General features: G+C 47.9%; 1 protein-coding gene across 10 annotated transcripts in view; it reads right to left on the bottom strand.

Annotated features, from left to right (window-relative positions):
• Nucleotides 1–15,837, bottom strand: part of Tmco4 (transmembrane and coiled-coil domains 4) — an 88,970-nt gene that overhangs the window by 58,484 nt on the left and 14,649 nt on the right. For all 10 annotated transcript variants that reach the window (XM_021262952.2, XM_004850449.3, XM_021262953.2 and 7 more), the window contains 4 exons: nucleotides 14,898–15,075; nucleotides 12,455–12,629; nucleotides 11,165–11,192; nucleotides 305–437 (listed from right to left, as the gene is read on the bottom strand). In XM_021262952.2, coding sequence (XP_021118611.1) covers nucleotides 305–437; nucleotides 11,165–11,192; nucleotides 12,455–12,629; nucleotides 14,898–15,067 — 506 coding nt within the window. In that variant the 5' untranslated portion in view covers nucleotides 15,068–15,075. The remainder of the gene's footprint in view (nucleotides 1–304; nucleotides 438–11,164; nucleotides 11,193–12,454; nucleotides 12,630–14,897; nucleotides 15,076–15,837) is intronic.

Here is a 15,837-nt window from a genome sequence, read left to right as displayed (position 1 = left end):
AACTACAGACAAGTGTAAGAACTCAGGTCACTTGAGTGACAGGGTATTGTAGGAGCCTGAGATGGAACAGGGTGTCAGGGCATGGGATGGATGTTAATATAGATTCACAGCCCTTAGCAATCATCCTGAACATGAGAGGCTTGGAGAGGGCAGGTGACTTGTCAAGGTCACACAGCCAGTCAGGGCTGCCGCTGAAACAATAATACTCCTTCGCCTCCCTGCCCCATCTCTCAACTGGGAAGGAAAATCCTCTTATTTCCAAGAGGAAATTCATGGTTCCCATCAAGGGTTGCAGGGCTCTTACTCAGATTCCTCCTCTTTGGTTTCCTTCAGGCTTTCAAGGAATGTCTCTTCAAGGACATCCAGTTCCTCCAAGGGCACTTGGAGCAGGGAGGTCATGTGGCAAACGAGGACTCTGGCCCGGGCATCATAGCGCCCTCAAAAGAGAAAAAGATGAGCAGAGAAATTAATTTAGGTTTTAAGCTCAGAGATGTTAACATCAGTTTAAAAATAACCTACAGACATGACCCCATAAAGCCAGTCAGTGAAACAACAGCACAGCTTTCTGGTAGAATACTGTGCAATTATCAAAAATGTTAACCAAAAGCCAGGTAGTATTTCCCACTAGTCAAATGAACAAAGATCAGTCTATTCAATCCTAGTGCTGAGAAGAAGATGATAAAAATGGATACTCAAAGATATCACTGATGGGAGTGTGCACTGGTACCAACTTTCCAGAAGAAAAATTTAGCAATGTGTTCACTTTTTAAAAAATATGCATCCCTTTTGCCCCAAGAATTCAATTTTTGAATTTGAATTTTAAAAATCCTTAATGTAAAGAATACTGTATTTAGTAAAGAGGGGCATTAAAGTAAATAAACCCTGCTTTTTAACATAAGTTGGAATAGTCTGGAGATTCCTAATATCAGGGAATGAATTAAATCAACTAGGTGCATCCGTCCCATGGAAAACCATGGAGCCATAATGAAATGATTCCCAAGGAAAGTTTGCCATAACTTTTGAAAAAAGATGCACACACAATAAAACAAATTGTAAAAGTGGATAGAAGACTGACTTGATAATATATCATAGGGTCCCAATTAAGGAAAACAAGATAAAACAAAACATAACACTTCATAGGATAAAAAGTGAAGGAAATATGTCACATATGGTGTGTGTGTGTGTGTGTGTGATACTAGGGACTGAACCCAGTGCTCCTGCACTGAGCTATATCCCCAGCTCTTTCTTGTTTCTTTTGAGGCAGGGTATTGCTAAGTCGTACATTGCCTAAGCAGGCCTCAAACTTGGCAATCCTCTTGCCTCAGCCTCCCAGAGTGCTGAGATTATAGTCATGCATCACCACACCTAGGAAGAGTGTGTGATTTTCTTTTCTTTTTCAAAATTACCTATAGTGAACTGTGAGTTAACTTTATAATTAAAAAAATGAATCTATCAAAATTTAACCAAACTTTAATTTTCTCGCTGAAAGCTGGTAAGAATGTTAACACCTGGTTAGTAAGGTGCATGTGCGGGGGGGGACTGAAAGAGGTCACATGAACCAACTGCACTGGAAGGGGCAGTACCACAATGGACAGCATCCTAAGCAAGGTGCCTGCTCATCTAAGACTGATTCCATCATCAGCTGAAGCGCTCAACCCCCTCCCAGCTGCCAGGCCATGGGCCCCTGTGTGGCACAAGGGACTCTCTGGGTCTCCTCTCGGGTGACCTCAGAACACAACACCCCCCCATCACCCAAGCTAGGGGCAGGGGGTCCCTGTCATCCCCTCTCACCCTCACATGCAATGTCCCCGAGTCTTTCAGATGTTACCTAACACCTTTCCTCCACTCATCTGGCCTCTTCCCATCTGCAAAGCTCCCACTTGGCTTAGTCCTGGGCCCTCTTCAGAGGACCCTGCCAAGCCACTCTGCACAGCCCCTCCCCCATCACACTGCTGCCTGCAGAGCTCAGTCCCTGGCACTGTGGGAATCAGTGCTCACCGGCTCCCACCCTTCCTCAGCACCATCCCTTGGCCCTGAGGCTCTCTGACTGGACAGTCTCAGTTTTAATCCCACCTCTGCTGTTTTCTACCTAAGGGGCCTTTATCCTCCTGATCCTGAGAAATAAATACATAGTACATACAGCAGTGTGCTGTGCAGGGTTAGCTGTATTAGTTTCCTACAGCTGCTATAACAAATACCAGACTTGATGGTTTAAGACAATGCAAATTATTATCTTTTAGGGCTGCAGCCAGGTGTCCTGAATCAAGGTGCTGGCAGGGCTGTGGGCCTCCTGGAGGTGCTGGAGGAGAATCCATTCCTTGGCTTTTCTAGCTTCTGGAGGCCACCACAGTCTCTTCTTCTGTCACCATGCCCCTTCTTTTCTCCTAACAAAGCCATGTGTTCCCCTGAGAACCAGGTCCCAGGAAAATGGTGAATGAGCTCCCCATCTCAAGATGCTTAACTCAGCTACAAAATCCTTTGCCATGTAGGGTAACAAAGTCGCAGTTTCTAGGAATTCATCTACGGAGATCTGTGTTTGTGTGTGTGTGGGGGGGGCATTATTCTATTACTGAAACCTTGCACTTGTATTTTCCCCCAAGATGAGGCTTAGCCATCCCTGTGAACCCTCTCTGGGTCAGTCCTTCCATGGGGTCTTGGGTCCCTTACAGAGACCTTTCTCCCTGCATCTTCCCTGTGTCATTGTCCTTGTCTGTGTCTTACTGAACCACAAGCTCACCCACCCGGGTGTCCAACCCCAGCACCCACCCAGGGTAAGGCACACACTAAGCCCTCCAAACGTGTGCCTATGAATGAACAAACTTCTGATTTTTACAACAAATTCTTTAAGACTCAAGTGTTGAATCTTTATGGCTTCCAAATTGGATCTCTTTGACAACGAGAAAAAGAGCCAGGACTTGGCATTCAGCTATTCCACATCAACCTTCATTGTGGGGGCGCTGTGAAGACACAAGCTGTTGAAAATGCTAAATTTCCAGTTCTAGCTGCCCATGAGACCCTAAGCTGAGAAACTTGCCCGAAGTGAGGTTTCCTGAGACCTGGCTTAGGGGAGCCCCCTTTCCCTGGCCACATGTTTCCTGTTCAACATGACTTAGCCCCCAAAGACTTAAATTGGAGGTTTCAGCAGAAGAAATCAATCAGATCCTTCCTTACCCAGGGTCCTCGGCAGCCTGTCAGCCTCATGGCCCAGCCACATTGCCTGGATGCCCTTGGTCACCTCCCCGGATGAAGTACTACGTGCTGAGGGACAGACAACTGCATATTGCATCTTGGGGTTACTGGGTTAATAAAACTTCTGTAGACAAAGCAGCTGCTTATTGCTTTGAAGGAACCAAGCCAGGTGATAATCGGGCAGTGGAAATCAAGGCTTGGCCATGATGATTAATGAGTAATTATAATTAGTGCTAATACATACTCCATTGGTCAAGGTTGCAGTGATTCAGCTCCTAGGACCCAGGGCCAGGTGCACAGGTGATTAATACTCCCGTGGTCAGGATGTCAGGCACAGCCTTGTGTAAGGGTCAGAGACCTTGGTGTGGGGCTTCTGGTTTTGGAGCTGAGCTTCTATTTAAGGAAGGTAGATGAGGTCATGGGTCCTGGGCTACCAAGGCCATGGGAGTTCTCTGGTCTCAGCTTTACTGTCAGCCTGCCAGGTGGCCAGTTCGCTCCCCAAGGGCATGCCTGTGTTGTCTCTATAACATGTGCCACATCCACCTGTTCACTCTGGGGCTCGGGCCAAAACCCTGGGCATTGTTCTTGATTCTCCTGGTGCCCCATCCTGATGTCCAATCTAGCAGCCCTCGTGGACAGTTGTACCTCCCAACTCCTATGTCTCCTCCCTCTACTGACACCACCTGCCACTTCCATTGCCACTTCCACTGCCACTGCCTGTCAACCTCCAGCAGCCATCCCACTGGTTTCTCATCTTTCATTCTGATCCCTGCACCTCATCTGCCTCAGAGATTCTTTAAGATCATCAATCTGACTGTGTTTTCTCCTTGGCTTAATAGAAGTCTCCAAAAGATCCCCAGTGCCCTTAAAAGAGAATCCACATTTCTTTCCTATGATCTCAAGACTACTTTACCTGGCTCCTTCCTGCTATCCTCTCTCAGCTCATCTTCAACCTGTGCCTGCTTTATGCACCAGCATCTGTCCTTCCAAGAACAAGTTCATGTCTGGCTCGAGGCCTTTGCACTTGCTGTTCTCCCTGCTTGGGAAGCACCTCCTACAGAGCTCTGCTGGCCTGGCCCTTTTCTGCCAGTCAGTCCTCAACTTAAATATCAACTCTCTGGTGAGGCCAGTGGTTCCTGAATTAGAGGATCCCATCCCGGGGTCCTCCTGTTCCCATCGTCCCCTTTCCCACCACCGAATTATGGCTGTTACTGCATGGCTCAGCAGTGTTAGTCCTATGGGGCAAGATCCTTGGTCTTGTTCCCTGTTGCCTCCTGGAGCCTGAGACAATGCTGAGTTAGTAGATGCATGGTTAAGATGTGCTGGCTCATTCACTGACCAACTTCTCCCTTGCCTGCAGGGTCCTCTGTGAAGCTCACTGCCCCAAGCAGCTCAAGCCCTTTCCCATTTCCCATCTCCTCCTGGGACCCCTCTGTTTTCAGTACCTTCAAAGTATTGCTCCCTGGGGACATGGGGCACGCTCTCCTTCTCTGAGTGGATCTTCTCTTCCCTTAAGTGCCAGAGCTGTCACTGCCTGGAACTCTGAGATCTGCTCATGGCTTAGTCCCCTCCTCAAAGGTCACCTCCTCTGCGAAGCCCTCCTTGGTCCTAAGCTTCCTGTCCCCTTGAGGGAGGGATTTCTTCTCATCTCCATTTCAAACTACACTGTTTTATTTGCCTATTTGTTTATGGTTTAGGCTCTTGAACGTAAGTTCCAAACTCATTTCACCTCCCCTGCACCTAGGTCAGTGCCTAAAACAAAGTGGAGGTTTAGCATCTTTGTAGGACTGAAAGATGAACCAGGAAATGAATGAATGAGTGAGTGAGTGTATGAATGGACCTCCACTGGGAGAAGTCCAAAATACGGAGGATAATGATGCTGGATGAGCTTCACATCCCCTTTCAGCAGAAACCTCCTATGATCCGTAATCATTCTACTCCGGAAGCTTCATTTATGTACTTCGGTTACTCCTGGACCAGCTTCTGTGCTGCTCCCTCTCTGTGTCCCTGATGCAGAGTATCTGGAGTCCTCCAGCCACTAGGGAGGCAGATATTGGGAATCACTGTGGCTTAGCAAAGAGGAAAGGGGTGCAGAAGCTCTGGGACTTGCCCAGATTCACCCAGCTGGTGAGGAGCGAAATGGGCAGTCAGCTGGAGAGGCTGTGTTCTGAACCTCACAGGTGACATGAGAACCAAGGCCAGGAGATAGCAGGACACTGTCTTGCAGACCTGCATGTTTCTCCCAAGCCCATCTGTTGCTTTTGGCCTCTGCTCCTCCCTCACGGCCTCCCTCTGAATCTGGATTAGCCCTTGATTTTCAATTTTGGAGCAGGGGAAGCCCCACCAGAGGAGGAGCACCAAGCAGCACCAGCACCCCCAACACCTCTGGGAGCATCTCCGATTCCAGGCCAGGACTTTTGGACAAGGACTAGGAGCTGGTCTCTGAGGTCTTTTCTCCAGGTGGGGACTGTCAAAAGTACAAGGTCAAGTGGACTTGGGAGTCCAAGAGGAACATGGTGATATGGAGTTTGGTGACTACGGCATGGTCAGTGGTTCCGAAACTTTAGTGAGTGTAAAGGTCACTAGGAAGCCCATGAAAACTTGGTTCCCCATCCCTCCATGCAGGGGAGAGGCTCTGGAATCTGGTTTTCTAACAGCCCACCAGGTGATTGGGAAGTGGGCTGTTCCTACTACAAGCAACAGGACTCTTCTCCTGCAGAGGCCAGCTCTTCCCAGTCCCAGGTGATTTGGATGCACCAGTCCCTGGAGGGAGGCGCATGATCAAGAGGACCTTCCTGACACCTCTGCAGGCAAAAAGAGAATCAGCGACCAACATCCCAGGCCTGACCTAAGTGCCAGGCATCATGTGAGGAGCTTGCAAGGATCATGCAAAGAGCTTGTTTATCCTCCTCCCAATGGCCCTGGGAAATTGGCATCATGATACCCTATTTTGCAAATGAGGGAAGAATAGGCATAGAGAATCTTTCTCAAAGTCACACAGCTGAGACTGGAGAAGCCGGTTGTAATGCAGGATTATATGGTGTCAACATTTCCACTCATTCCACTGTGCCTGTCTTTTAAAGGCTGATGCCTATATTTGTGTATTTGGGGTTCTAGGTCAATCCCACACAACCAGCCATGAATCCTAGCTTCTGTGCAGATGGGGAATATACACAATCCTAGAGATAACCCTGGTTGGGCCGGGGATTTAGCTCAGTGGTTCTGCTGCCTGCCTTGCAGGCACAGGACCTGAGTTCGATCCCTGGTACCAAAAGAAAAAAAAAAGACCTTGAGAAATAGCCCTGGTCCATGGCAACTGGCACACCTAAAAGTGACACATCACCAGGGTGACTTGACTCTGCCGCTAGGGGGCAGGAGTGCGCCAGCCACCCAGAACCACTGGACAGCTCTTGTGCAGGCTCCAGACACAACTGCACACTCAGAAGGCATCCCCTGGTTTGGGAAGCTCGAGAGGCATTTCTAGAGCAGCACCAAAATCCACATTCTAGCCCTTCCCCCACCGCACCTCTCAATACAGAAGCTACTGCACCAGGTACCTCATCTGTCACTGCCTTACGCACAGAGGGATGGACGGCACGCCTGGAGCTTGGTGTCCGTCACACCCCCAGGATTACACCCTGACCCTGTCCCCATTTCCTGGGGTGAGACAGTGCAGCCTCCTGCCGTGAGGCTCCAGGCAGTCTCTATTGTTAGTAAGGGCTCTGTCTCGGCTCAAGAACTGGGATGGTGGGTTTGGGGTTGACCTTGCACTAGCTGAGACACACAGGGAAAGCCCAGACCTTTGGGAAGAGGTCAAGGACAATTTCTTCCCTTTGGGGCTTCCTTCCAAACTGGAGAAAAGGAACCAAGAGGTAGAAACTTTAACCTTGGAATTTTCATTTGATTACCCATTGGCTGAATGGTTCTAGATAAGTCTCTTTATCTCTGAGCCTGTTTCTTTATCTGTGAAATGGGAACAAGAATACTTTTCTTTTTTTGGTGCCAGGGATGGAACCCAGGGCCTCATGCATGCTAGGCAAGTGCTCTGCCACTGAGCTGCACACCCAGCCTCAAAGCACATTTTAAATCTGGCTTTGCTGAGAAGCAATGAGAGGATGCACATGGTGAATCCAGCCAGTGCCAGGACACAGAGCACCATCAAGGGCAGCCAGCCAGTGTCACTCTGCATGGCGAATTGTCATTTTTCCACCATCCTTTCTTATAAGCCAGGCTAAGAAGCTATCACTAAAGGAAAACCTAAATAAATCCATAGCTCCACTTGTTCTCAGTTGTCTTTTAAAAATCATAATTGGAAGTCACACAGCTGGGCAATGCATTAGTCTCCTCCTAGCTTTGCTGCAGATGACGCCTCTGACTGAACTGCTCTCAGGGAAGAATGTTAGCTCTTCCAGTCCTCAGCCACCCACTCACTTCCCAGAATGTTGCTTTTCTGAACTCCCTCTGTCCTCAGGGAAAGGTAGCCTTCTGATATCTTCCTCTGTTCTCTAGGAGAAAGGAATCTGTATGGATCTTAATAATTAACTGCAGAGATAACTATTCCTGAGAAAAGGAACTCAAAAGACCTGAGTCATAAGACTTTCTAATCAGTAACTTTTCCTTAGATTTACAGAGCCTAGAACACCCAGGGACCTACAGATAACAGAAGCCCCTGCATCAGAAAAGCAGACCAGTGAGCCACGAAGAGGGATTCACAGCACCACTGCCACCCTCAGAGCTGGGGCTGCTGGGGAGGGTGTAGGCGTCCCACTTCCGGTCAGTGTCCGGCTCTCTGTTCTTCCTCTCTCGGGGTCCGAGGACACACCTCGCAGGCCACACTCACACTTGCACAGCTGCTGGTCCCGCCCACTGCATCACCATCCCTCCATTCCCCAACTCCCTCACTGATGCCTTTCTTCTAGAATATTGATTCATTATCTCTATTTTACCCTAGATAACATTTTTTTATATGAAGGAGAAACCACCCTGGATTCCAGCCCCATGGCGCCCTTCATGTTGATGGTGGCCTGTATGCCGCTGGGCGCTGGGTGCAAGTTCTCTGTGGGCCCAGGGTCTCTGCTTTGGGAGACAGAGCCTGGCTATACAGGCTCTCTCTGGGAAGTAGTTTCACTACTGCCTATTCTTCTTGTGGTTTAGGACAGGTAAGGTGTCAAGGTGGTAAGAAGCTTACTTCAGGACCCCTGGTGGTGGGCACAGAGGGCAGAGATGAGGGGCCCCCTCTGAGCTCCTCTAGCTCTGCCTTCTCCTTTGCCAGATCAGTGGGCTGTGCTATGCCTGGGGCTCCTGCCGTACTGCTGTATGCTTGAGGCATGCACTCAGCCCTGTGGCACCCGCTTGAAGTCATTTATTGGTAGGGACGAGGTCCAGGTGCCTGCACGTGAGGGGTAGGGCAGCACTAAGAAATGGATTATGGAGCCGTGCTGCCTGGGTCAGAATCTGCCTCTCACTTTCCAGCTTGATGGCCTTGGGCAGGTTATTTTATTCTCTATACCTGTTTCCGCTTGTGAAACAGGGACAGCATCTACCTGTGAGGAAGACACAGCTCCAAGCCACATGCATAGTAGGCACTCAATGAGTGTCCACTATAAGAATTATTCCCTGTGCCTCACACGGGGCCAAGTATAACAGTGGGTGGTTAGTTTTTCTTTTCTTTCCTTCTCTGTTCTGGAGATCGAAACCAGGGCCTTCACACTGAAGGCTACATCCCCAGCGCCTTAAACATTTTTTTTTCTTTTTTTAAAATTTTGAGACAGGGTTTTGCTAAATCTCTAAGTTGCTCAGGCTGGGCTTGAACTTGTGATCCTCCTGCCTCAGCCTCCCAGACTGCTGGGATTACAGACATGTGTCACCATGCCCAGCTTGGGGGTTCAATCCTTATTTGCTACATGGATGAACTAGGCAATTGCAGGATGCTTACTGAGAACTCACCAACTGGGTCACTGTACCTGTAGTTCACCACAGCCAAGGGTTACATCTCACAGCTATCTGATTCATCAGGGAGGAAGGGTTTGCCTTCCAGGAACAGACTTTCTGCAGAACATCACTTTGTGGCAGAGGTGGCTGTGACTCACATTCGTGTGCCTGAACAGGCCCTGGCTTAGTGTTAATCCTCAGAGCACAGATTACAGGCCCAGAGTACAGAGGGCACAAATTAGGGTTCCATTTAAGTTTCCCCAGCGCCAATACAGAGTCCACAGTGAGATTCATCTCACCTTAAATGGGACTTTGAAACTGTGAAATGGAATCCTGGGTTACTTGCTTAACCTTCCTGCGCCTTAATTTCCTCCCAGGGGAGATAATAGTACATATTCCAGTAGCTGATTTGAGAGTTATATGCTGTGTAATAATCCACAATCTAAGGGGCCCAATAAGCAGCCAGGGTGATTATAAAGATCACTGAATGCAAATGATCTGGCCCTGCCTGAGATGTTTCATTCCCTAGAGAGCATCTGGCAATGTCTAGAGACATTTTTGGTTGTCGCAACCAGAAAGTGATGCTGGCATCTAATAGTTAGAGGCCAGAGAGGCTGCCAAACATACTACAGTGCCCAGGGCAGCCCCACCACCAAGGAGTTTTGAGCCCAGACATCATCAGAGCCGAGTTGAGTAAGCCTTACTTTGAGTTATCAGCACCGCCTACCTTCAGCACAGAAGACACGTTTTTACAGTTCTGTGGGCAAAGAGCTTCACAGGTTGTGACTTGATGAGAAGAAAATGATTAGCACTCTCCAAAATTCCCACCCAGCTGCCAATATGGAATCATTCTGTGGCTAAGATCCCCACACTGTCTGTAAAAGTCAGTGTTCCAGGAGTTCTGAGAAATGCAGCTTTTTGTGTTGATTTTCTGGCCAGATTCCATGACCACTCACTCAGTCTCACACCCAGGGAGGAATCCATCAGCAAGGTAAGGCTGCTCCCTGCACATGCCCCACTCCGCCAGTCTCCAAGGGAAGGAGGACTCTAGGACAAACCATCCTGCTCCTGATCTAAGCTTGTTCTCTAATGAAAGACCGCTCATCCATTCTTCTGTCCCTCCTCCCTGTCCTTACTCCTTCCATCCATCCACCCATCCATCCTCCCTCTCCCCTTCTTTCTTCCCTCCCACAAATACTAAACGTTGACCATGTATCCCTCAGTGGTATAGGTGCTGGGAAACAATAGTACAGAAGCCCCACAAGGGCTCTGCCCTCATGGATCTTGTGGGAAAGAACTTGGGCAACTGGCTCATTTATGACACTCAGCGTCTCTTTAAAGGCCCTTGATTGAGTTCTTTTTCTTTCCTCCCCCTCCTCCCCCTCCCCCTCCCCCTCCTCCTCCTCCTCCTCCTCGTACTGGGGATTGAACCCAGGGCCTTCGCACTGAACTACATCCCCAGCGCTTGGCTCCTTTTTGAGACAGGTCTTGCTAAGTTGGTAGACTATCAAAAATGGGCTCTAACTTGTGATGTTCCTGCCTCAACTTCCCACAGTGCTGGGGTTACAGGCCTGTGCCATCATATCTGGCTTTGACTGTGTTCTTGGAACCAAAGATCATATTATATAAGTAAAAAAAAAATTTTTTTTTAGAAAATTGAACAACTGGCTCTTGTCCCTGGTCACAGAGCCTCGGGAAAGGTCATTCAGGATTCAGGGTGACCGGTGAGGAGACTCAGCTGTCACTCAGGAGGGCGTAGCAGTGGCTGAGACGAGGGTGGTGGGTGATGGGGAAGGAAGCAGACTTGAGAGCTGCTTAGGAAGGAAAACCACAGGGCTGGCGAGGAAGACATGGAATGGGCGCCAAGCAGCACCACGCAGTGCTCAGCACAAAGTACTGTATTCACCGGCTCGGAAGTGACACTGGGTTCCCTGCCCTTCCCTTGCCAAAAATGCAACGGCAGTCTGGGTCACACACAAGTGGTAGCACCTCTTACTGGCTTCCCTGGCACCCACACTTTACAGAGCTTAGCAAATCAACTTACCTTCATTGAGGGAGAAGCTCAGAAGGTCCTGAGGAGAAAGGAAATGGGAATCAGTGGCAAGCACACTGGCAATCAGACAGCTCAGGAGACAGGTGTTTATCAACTCCTCCCATGTGGTGATCAAGACAGACAAAATCCCTCTGCTCTTTTGCAAACGGTGCTTCAGACAATAAACACGCAAATAAAGAAACAAAGGTGGGAACTTCAGGTGCAGGAGGCAAGGAGTGGAAGGGGCTGCTTTCTCCCTTTGCACTTAGCTCCCCAACAGTGCATATCACAAGCGTCTGCCTGCTTCAGCTGCACACAGAGCAGGTACACGACGGGCCCAGGCCCATAGAGGCCATAGAGCAAACCTGCTGCTTCAGAAAGAGGCACCACAGCTGAGTGGAACCGGGTTCTGGAGTCAGACCACCACTGTTCAAATCCTGGCTTGACCTCTTCTAAGTGGTGGGAGCTTGGGCAAGTTATTTAACCTCTCTGTGCTTCACTTTTCTCAACTATAAAATGAGAACAATCATACAGGTTGAGAATCTCTAATCCAAATAATCTAAAATCCAGGGCCGGAGATTTAGCTCAGTGGTTCCACTGCCTGCCTTGCAAGCGCAAGGTCCCAAGTTCGATCCCTCGGTACAAAAAAAAAAAAAAAAAAAAAGAAAAGAAACAAAAAATCCAAAATCCAAATGCTCCCAAATCTGAAACTTTTTGAGCATCAATCTGATGCCACAACATTCCAAACCATGAAATTCTGTTTCATGCATCCAGTTATTAAAAATGCCGTACAAAATTGCCTTTGGGCTATGTGTATATGGTATATAAGAAATATAAATGAATTTAATGTTTAGACTTGGGTCTCATATCTAAAGCATTTGACCAGTATGCTTGAGACTCAGGTTTCCATCCCTAGCACTTAAAAAATATTTTTTTGCTGATTCTGATTGTCTAGACATGGGTTCCGTCATCATTACATCTCATTAGTATATGCAAACATTCCCAACCCCTGCCCCCAAATCTGAAACACTTCTAGTCTCAAGCATTTTGGAAGAATTACTCAACCTGTATTGCCTACCTAGGAAGTTGAGAATTAAATGAGTTAATTTTTGTAAAGATACTAGCACATAAGTGCCATAAGGGCATTACACTGATAGTAAATAGTCAACGTCAGCGATGATCATTAGCATCATATATTAGGATGGAATATCCACCCTACTAGATGGTATTCTTAGACAGAGCTGGAAAGGAAATGACTTGCTCCACTGTCCCTGGCAGCCATCACCCAGCTGCGAGGTGTACCTGAGTGATCAGTGATGGGTCAACCTTCAGGATGGGGTCCTTCAATAAAATCTGAGCAAACGTGTCTGTTTCTTCACCTCCCAGGCCACTGGCAAAAGCAGTCATGGTTGGTAGGACGGCTTCGGATAACTCCAGCCACTTCACCAGGCCTGCCATGAACTCTGTGCAGAAGGAGCTGAAAGACAGGTCTGGCTTAGGTCCTTGGGCTCTGCAAGCTTGGGCTCTCCAGAGCCAAGGGGTTTATGTGAACTGCGGTTATGGAGGTAAATGGTGGCACCCACATAAAAGTCGGTGACTGTGGTGCATGAAATACAAACAATTTTAGGTGATGTGGACTTCACTTTCTTTTCCCACCAAACTATAGCCTGTGGGGGCAAATCTGACCCATGGCCTGTTTTTACTAATAAAGTTTTATTGGTACCACACTCACTGCTTCCTATACTGCCTATGGCTGCTTCTAGGCTACAATAGCAAGGTGAGTGACACAGACCACTCAGTCCATGAGCCTAAACTACCAGACCCTTGGCAGAAGGAGTTTGTTGACCTCTGCTCTACCCTATCAATTTCTTATTTTGAATTAATCATTTAATAATTTTTTTTTCTTTTTTGCAGTGCTGGGGTTAAAACTCAGGTCCTCGTGCATGCTAAAACTGTACCACTGGACAACATCCCAGTCCATAAATAGAATTAACTGTAAGGAACAATTAATCTGTGAGGCTTACAATATAGATAAGAAATAAATATTTCGAGGTTTACTTTTAAGCCCTGTGTGGGCAGAAACTGCCAAGAGCATTTTCTACAGATAACCAAAACCAACAGCCTCTCTGGCCTTTAAAAAGATGGAAGTTTTAAAAAAATGTACTGTCTCAGAACACACAGGAGGAAGCCCCCTGAGGCAAATGCTTAGAGTGGCCAGCAGCTGCCTGCGCTCAGAGTCATGCTTGGACATGGGCTGGGAGAGAGGACAGGGGACAGTAGCTCAGTTTTCCCAGTGCCCTCCTAGGTGGTGCCCAGGCTGGGCCTGGCTCAGTTCTCACTCACAAATATTTGTTTACAGAGAGAAAGAACACACAGTTCTTCCTGGCTAGGTGCCAGTTTAGTGGGTGGGGGTTTATTTGGTAGGCTTATCAGGGTAGGGGGAGTTTCCAGAAAGATGAGGCTTCCCAGATATGGCATGAGAATGAGCAGAAGGGGAGAAACAGCCCGATCCAGGGACAGGTTAGGAAAGGCGTTCTGGAAGGACACGCCCACCATGAGGAATATGCTCAGTGATCAGTCCAGTGGTGAGATGAAGATGAAAACCTAAAAGCCCCCAAATCCCAGGCATGAGGGGAGGCACTGAGTGTGTGTGTGTGGGAGTCAGATGTAAGAAAGTCCCATTATCACCTATCCCCAAGCTGCTGCTCACTGTCCTAGTCATACCAATCCTGGCCTCCTGTGCTCTCCTCCCTGCCCGAGGCTTGGGGGCTGCTGCAGATAGCTCCTGCTTCAGCCTCATCCCCAATATCCAACCAGTTCCCAAGTCAACCCCATTCTTCCCAAGGAAACACTGTCCCTTCTGCACCTCTCTCCACCTCTCATCATGGCCCCGGAAATCCTGAAGGCTTTGAAGGCAGAAGTGCATGCTGTTAACAGTTCTGTTGTTCTGACTCTAAATATAAGATTCCAGGACACTCACAGCAGATACCAGCAATGACAGATGCAAAATATAACATCACCATTAAACCTGCCATCCTTTTTTCCAATGCCATATCTAATCCCAGCACAGCCCTTAGGTGTCTCTGTCTGCCACTGCTACAATCAGCCGGGTGGGTGCCCCACCTAGACATAAGCACCTGCAGGGTAGAAGTCAGGCCTTGTTCTTCTTTCTTTTCTCACAGGGCTGTGCACTGCACCCAACACATAGTAGGTGCTCAACAATGCATGTTTCATGAATGAATAAATCTCTCATCCCCTAAAAGACTGTGTCTTACTTGAAGGAGGAAGGATATCTTATTTGACTCACTTACATATGCCTCCATGTACTGCAAATCATGCCCAGCACACAGGAGGTGCTCAAAAGATGCTTGGCAACGGTATAAATGACTGAATAACTGAAGGAAGGGATGTCTTATCCCCCAACCACATTGAGTCCCTTATAGGCAAGGACATGACTCTATAGTGCCTGAGGGCCTGGCAGGCAGCTTGGCTGTCAATAACTACTCCCCTGGATGGGTGTGGTGGTACACATCTGTCATCCTAGCACTCTGGGAGCCTGAGGCAGGATTGTGAATTTGAGCCCACCAGCCTGGCCAACTTACTGGGACTCTGTCTCAAAATAAAAAACAAAGAAAGTGTTGGGATGTGGCTAAGTGTGAAGGCCCTGGGTTCATTCTTACTACTGAAAAAAAAATCCTCACCCTGAAGAAGCATGACTGTCCCTCCATAGGACAGAAGAACTCACCTCTGGTCAGGTTCTGGAAACAGCTGGGACAGAGAGATGCCACAGAGGGCAGCATAGGCAAAGCGGTTGGCCTCTGTCATCTCCCGGCCCAGGGACACATGGGGTTCTCCCTCTGCAGCTGGCTCAAGCCCCTGAGGCTGCCTCTCGCTTGGCCTGCTCCATGTGGCCATTCCCAGCCCTGCAGGAGAGAATCCCAATGAGGAATGCTTTGGGGAGCAAAGGATACTGGACGGGGACACAAAACTCATAGGCCATAAAAGAAAGGCTTTGTTACCACAAAGAACTTCTATTCAGTACCTTTAAGAGAGTGAAAACACAAACCCCAGACTGGGTTTTCAATACATGTTTCAACAAAGGATTTGCATCTACACAACTCCTATAATCATTATGAAATAAAAAAGACTCAAATAAAAAATGAACAAAAGATTCAAATGGATACTTCATAAAAGACATCTCAATGGCCAGTAAGTCCACAAAGTGGGGTCCAACACCATTAATCATGAGAGCAATGGACATTAAAGGCCCAAAGAAGTACCACCACTCACCCACTGGAAAGGCTACAACTAAAAAGACTGACAACAACAAGTGCTGGTGAAAAGAAGCCAAGAGCACTTCCACTTCTGTTGGTGGGAAGGAAAATTTGTATAACCATTCAAAAAATGGCTTGACTTGGCACGATCTGTAATAGCTAAATCTTGGAAACAGCCTAAATGCCCATCAGTCGATGAATGGATAAAAATTTTTAAAATATACAATGGAGTACTACTCTGCCATAAAGAAAGATGAGCTTGAGACATTTCTAGCTAAACGGATGCACCTTGAGACCATACTCTTAAGTGAGATAAATTGGACATATATGTTTAAATACCACATTGTTTCTCTGGTGTGAGAAACCAAAAGTGTAAATAAGGACCAAAATATATAATAGATACTAGGAAAT

The sequence above is a fragment of the Heterocephalus glaber genome, unplaced genomic scaffold, assembly GCF_053883595.1.
Source record: "Heterocephalus glaber isolate CG9 unplaced genomic scaffold, H.glaber_assembly_v1.0 deba00001452, whole genome shotgun sequence".
NCBI lineage: Eukaryota > Metazoa > Chordata > Mammalia > Rodentia > Bathyergidae > Heterocephalus > Heterocephalus glaber.
The sequence above is the reverse complement of the archived record's forward strand: the minus strand, read 5'-3'. Positions and strand labels throughout refer to the sequence as shown.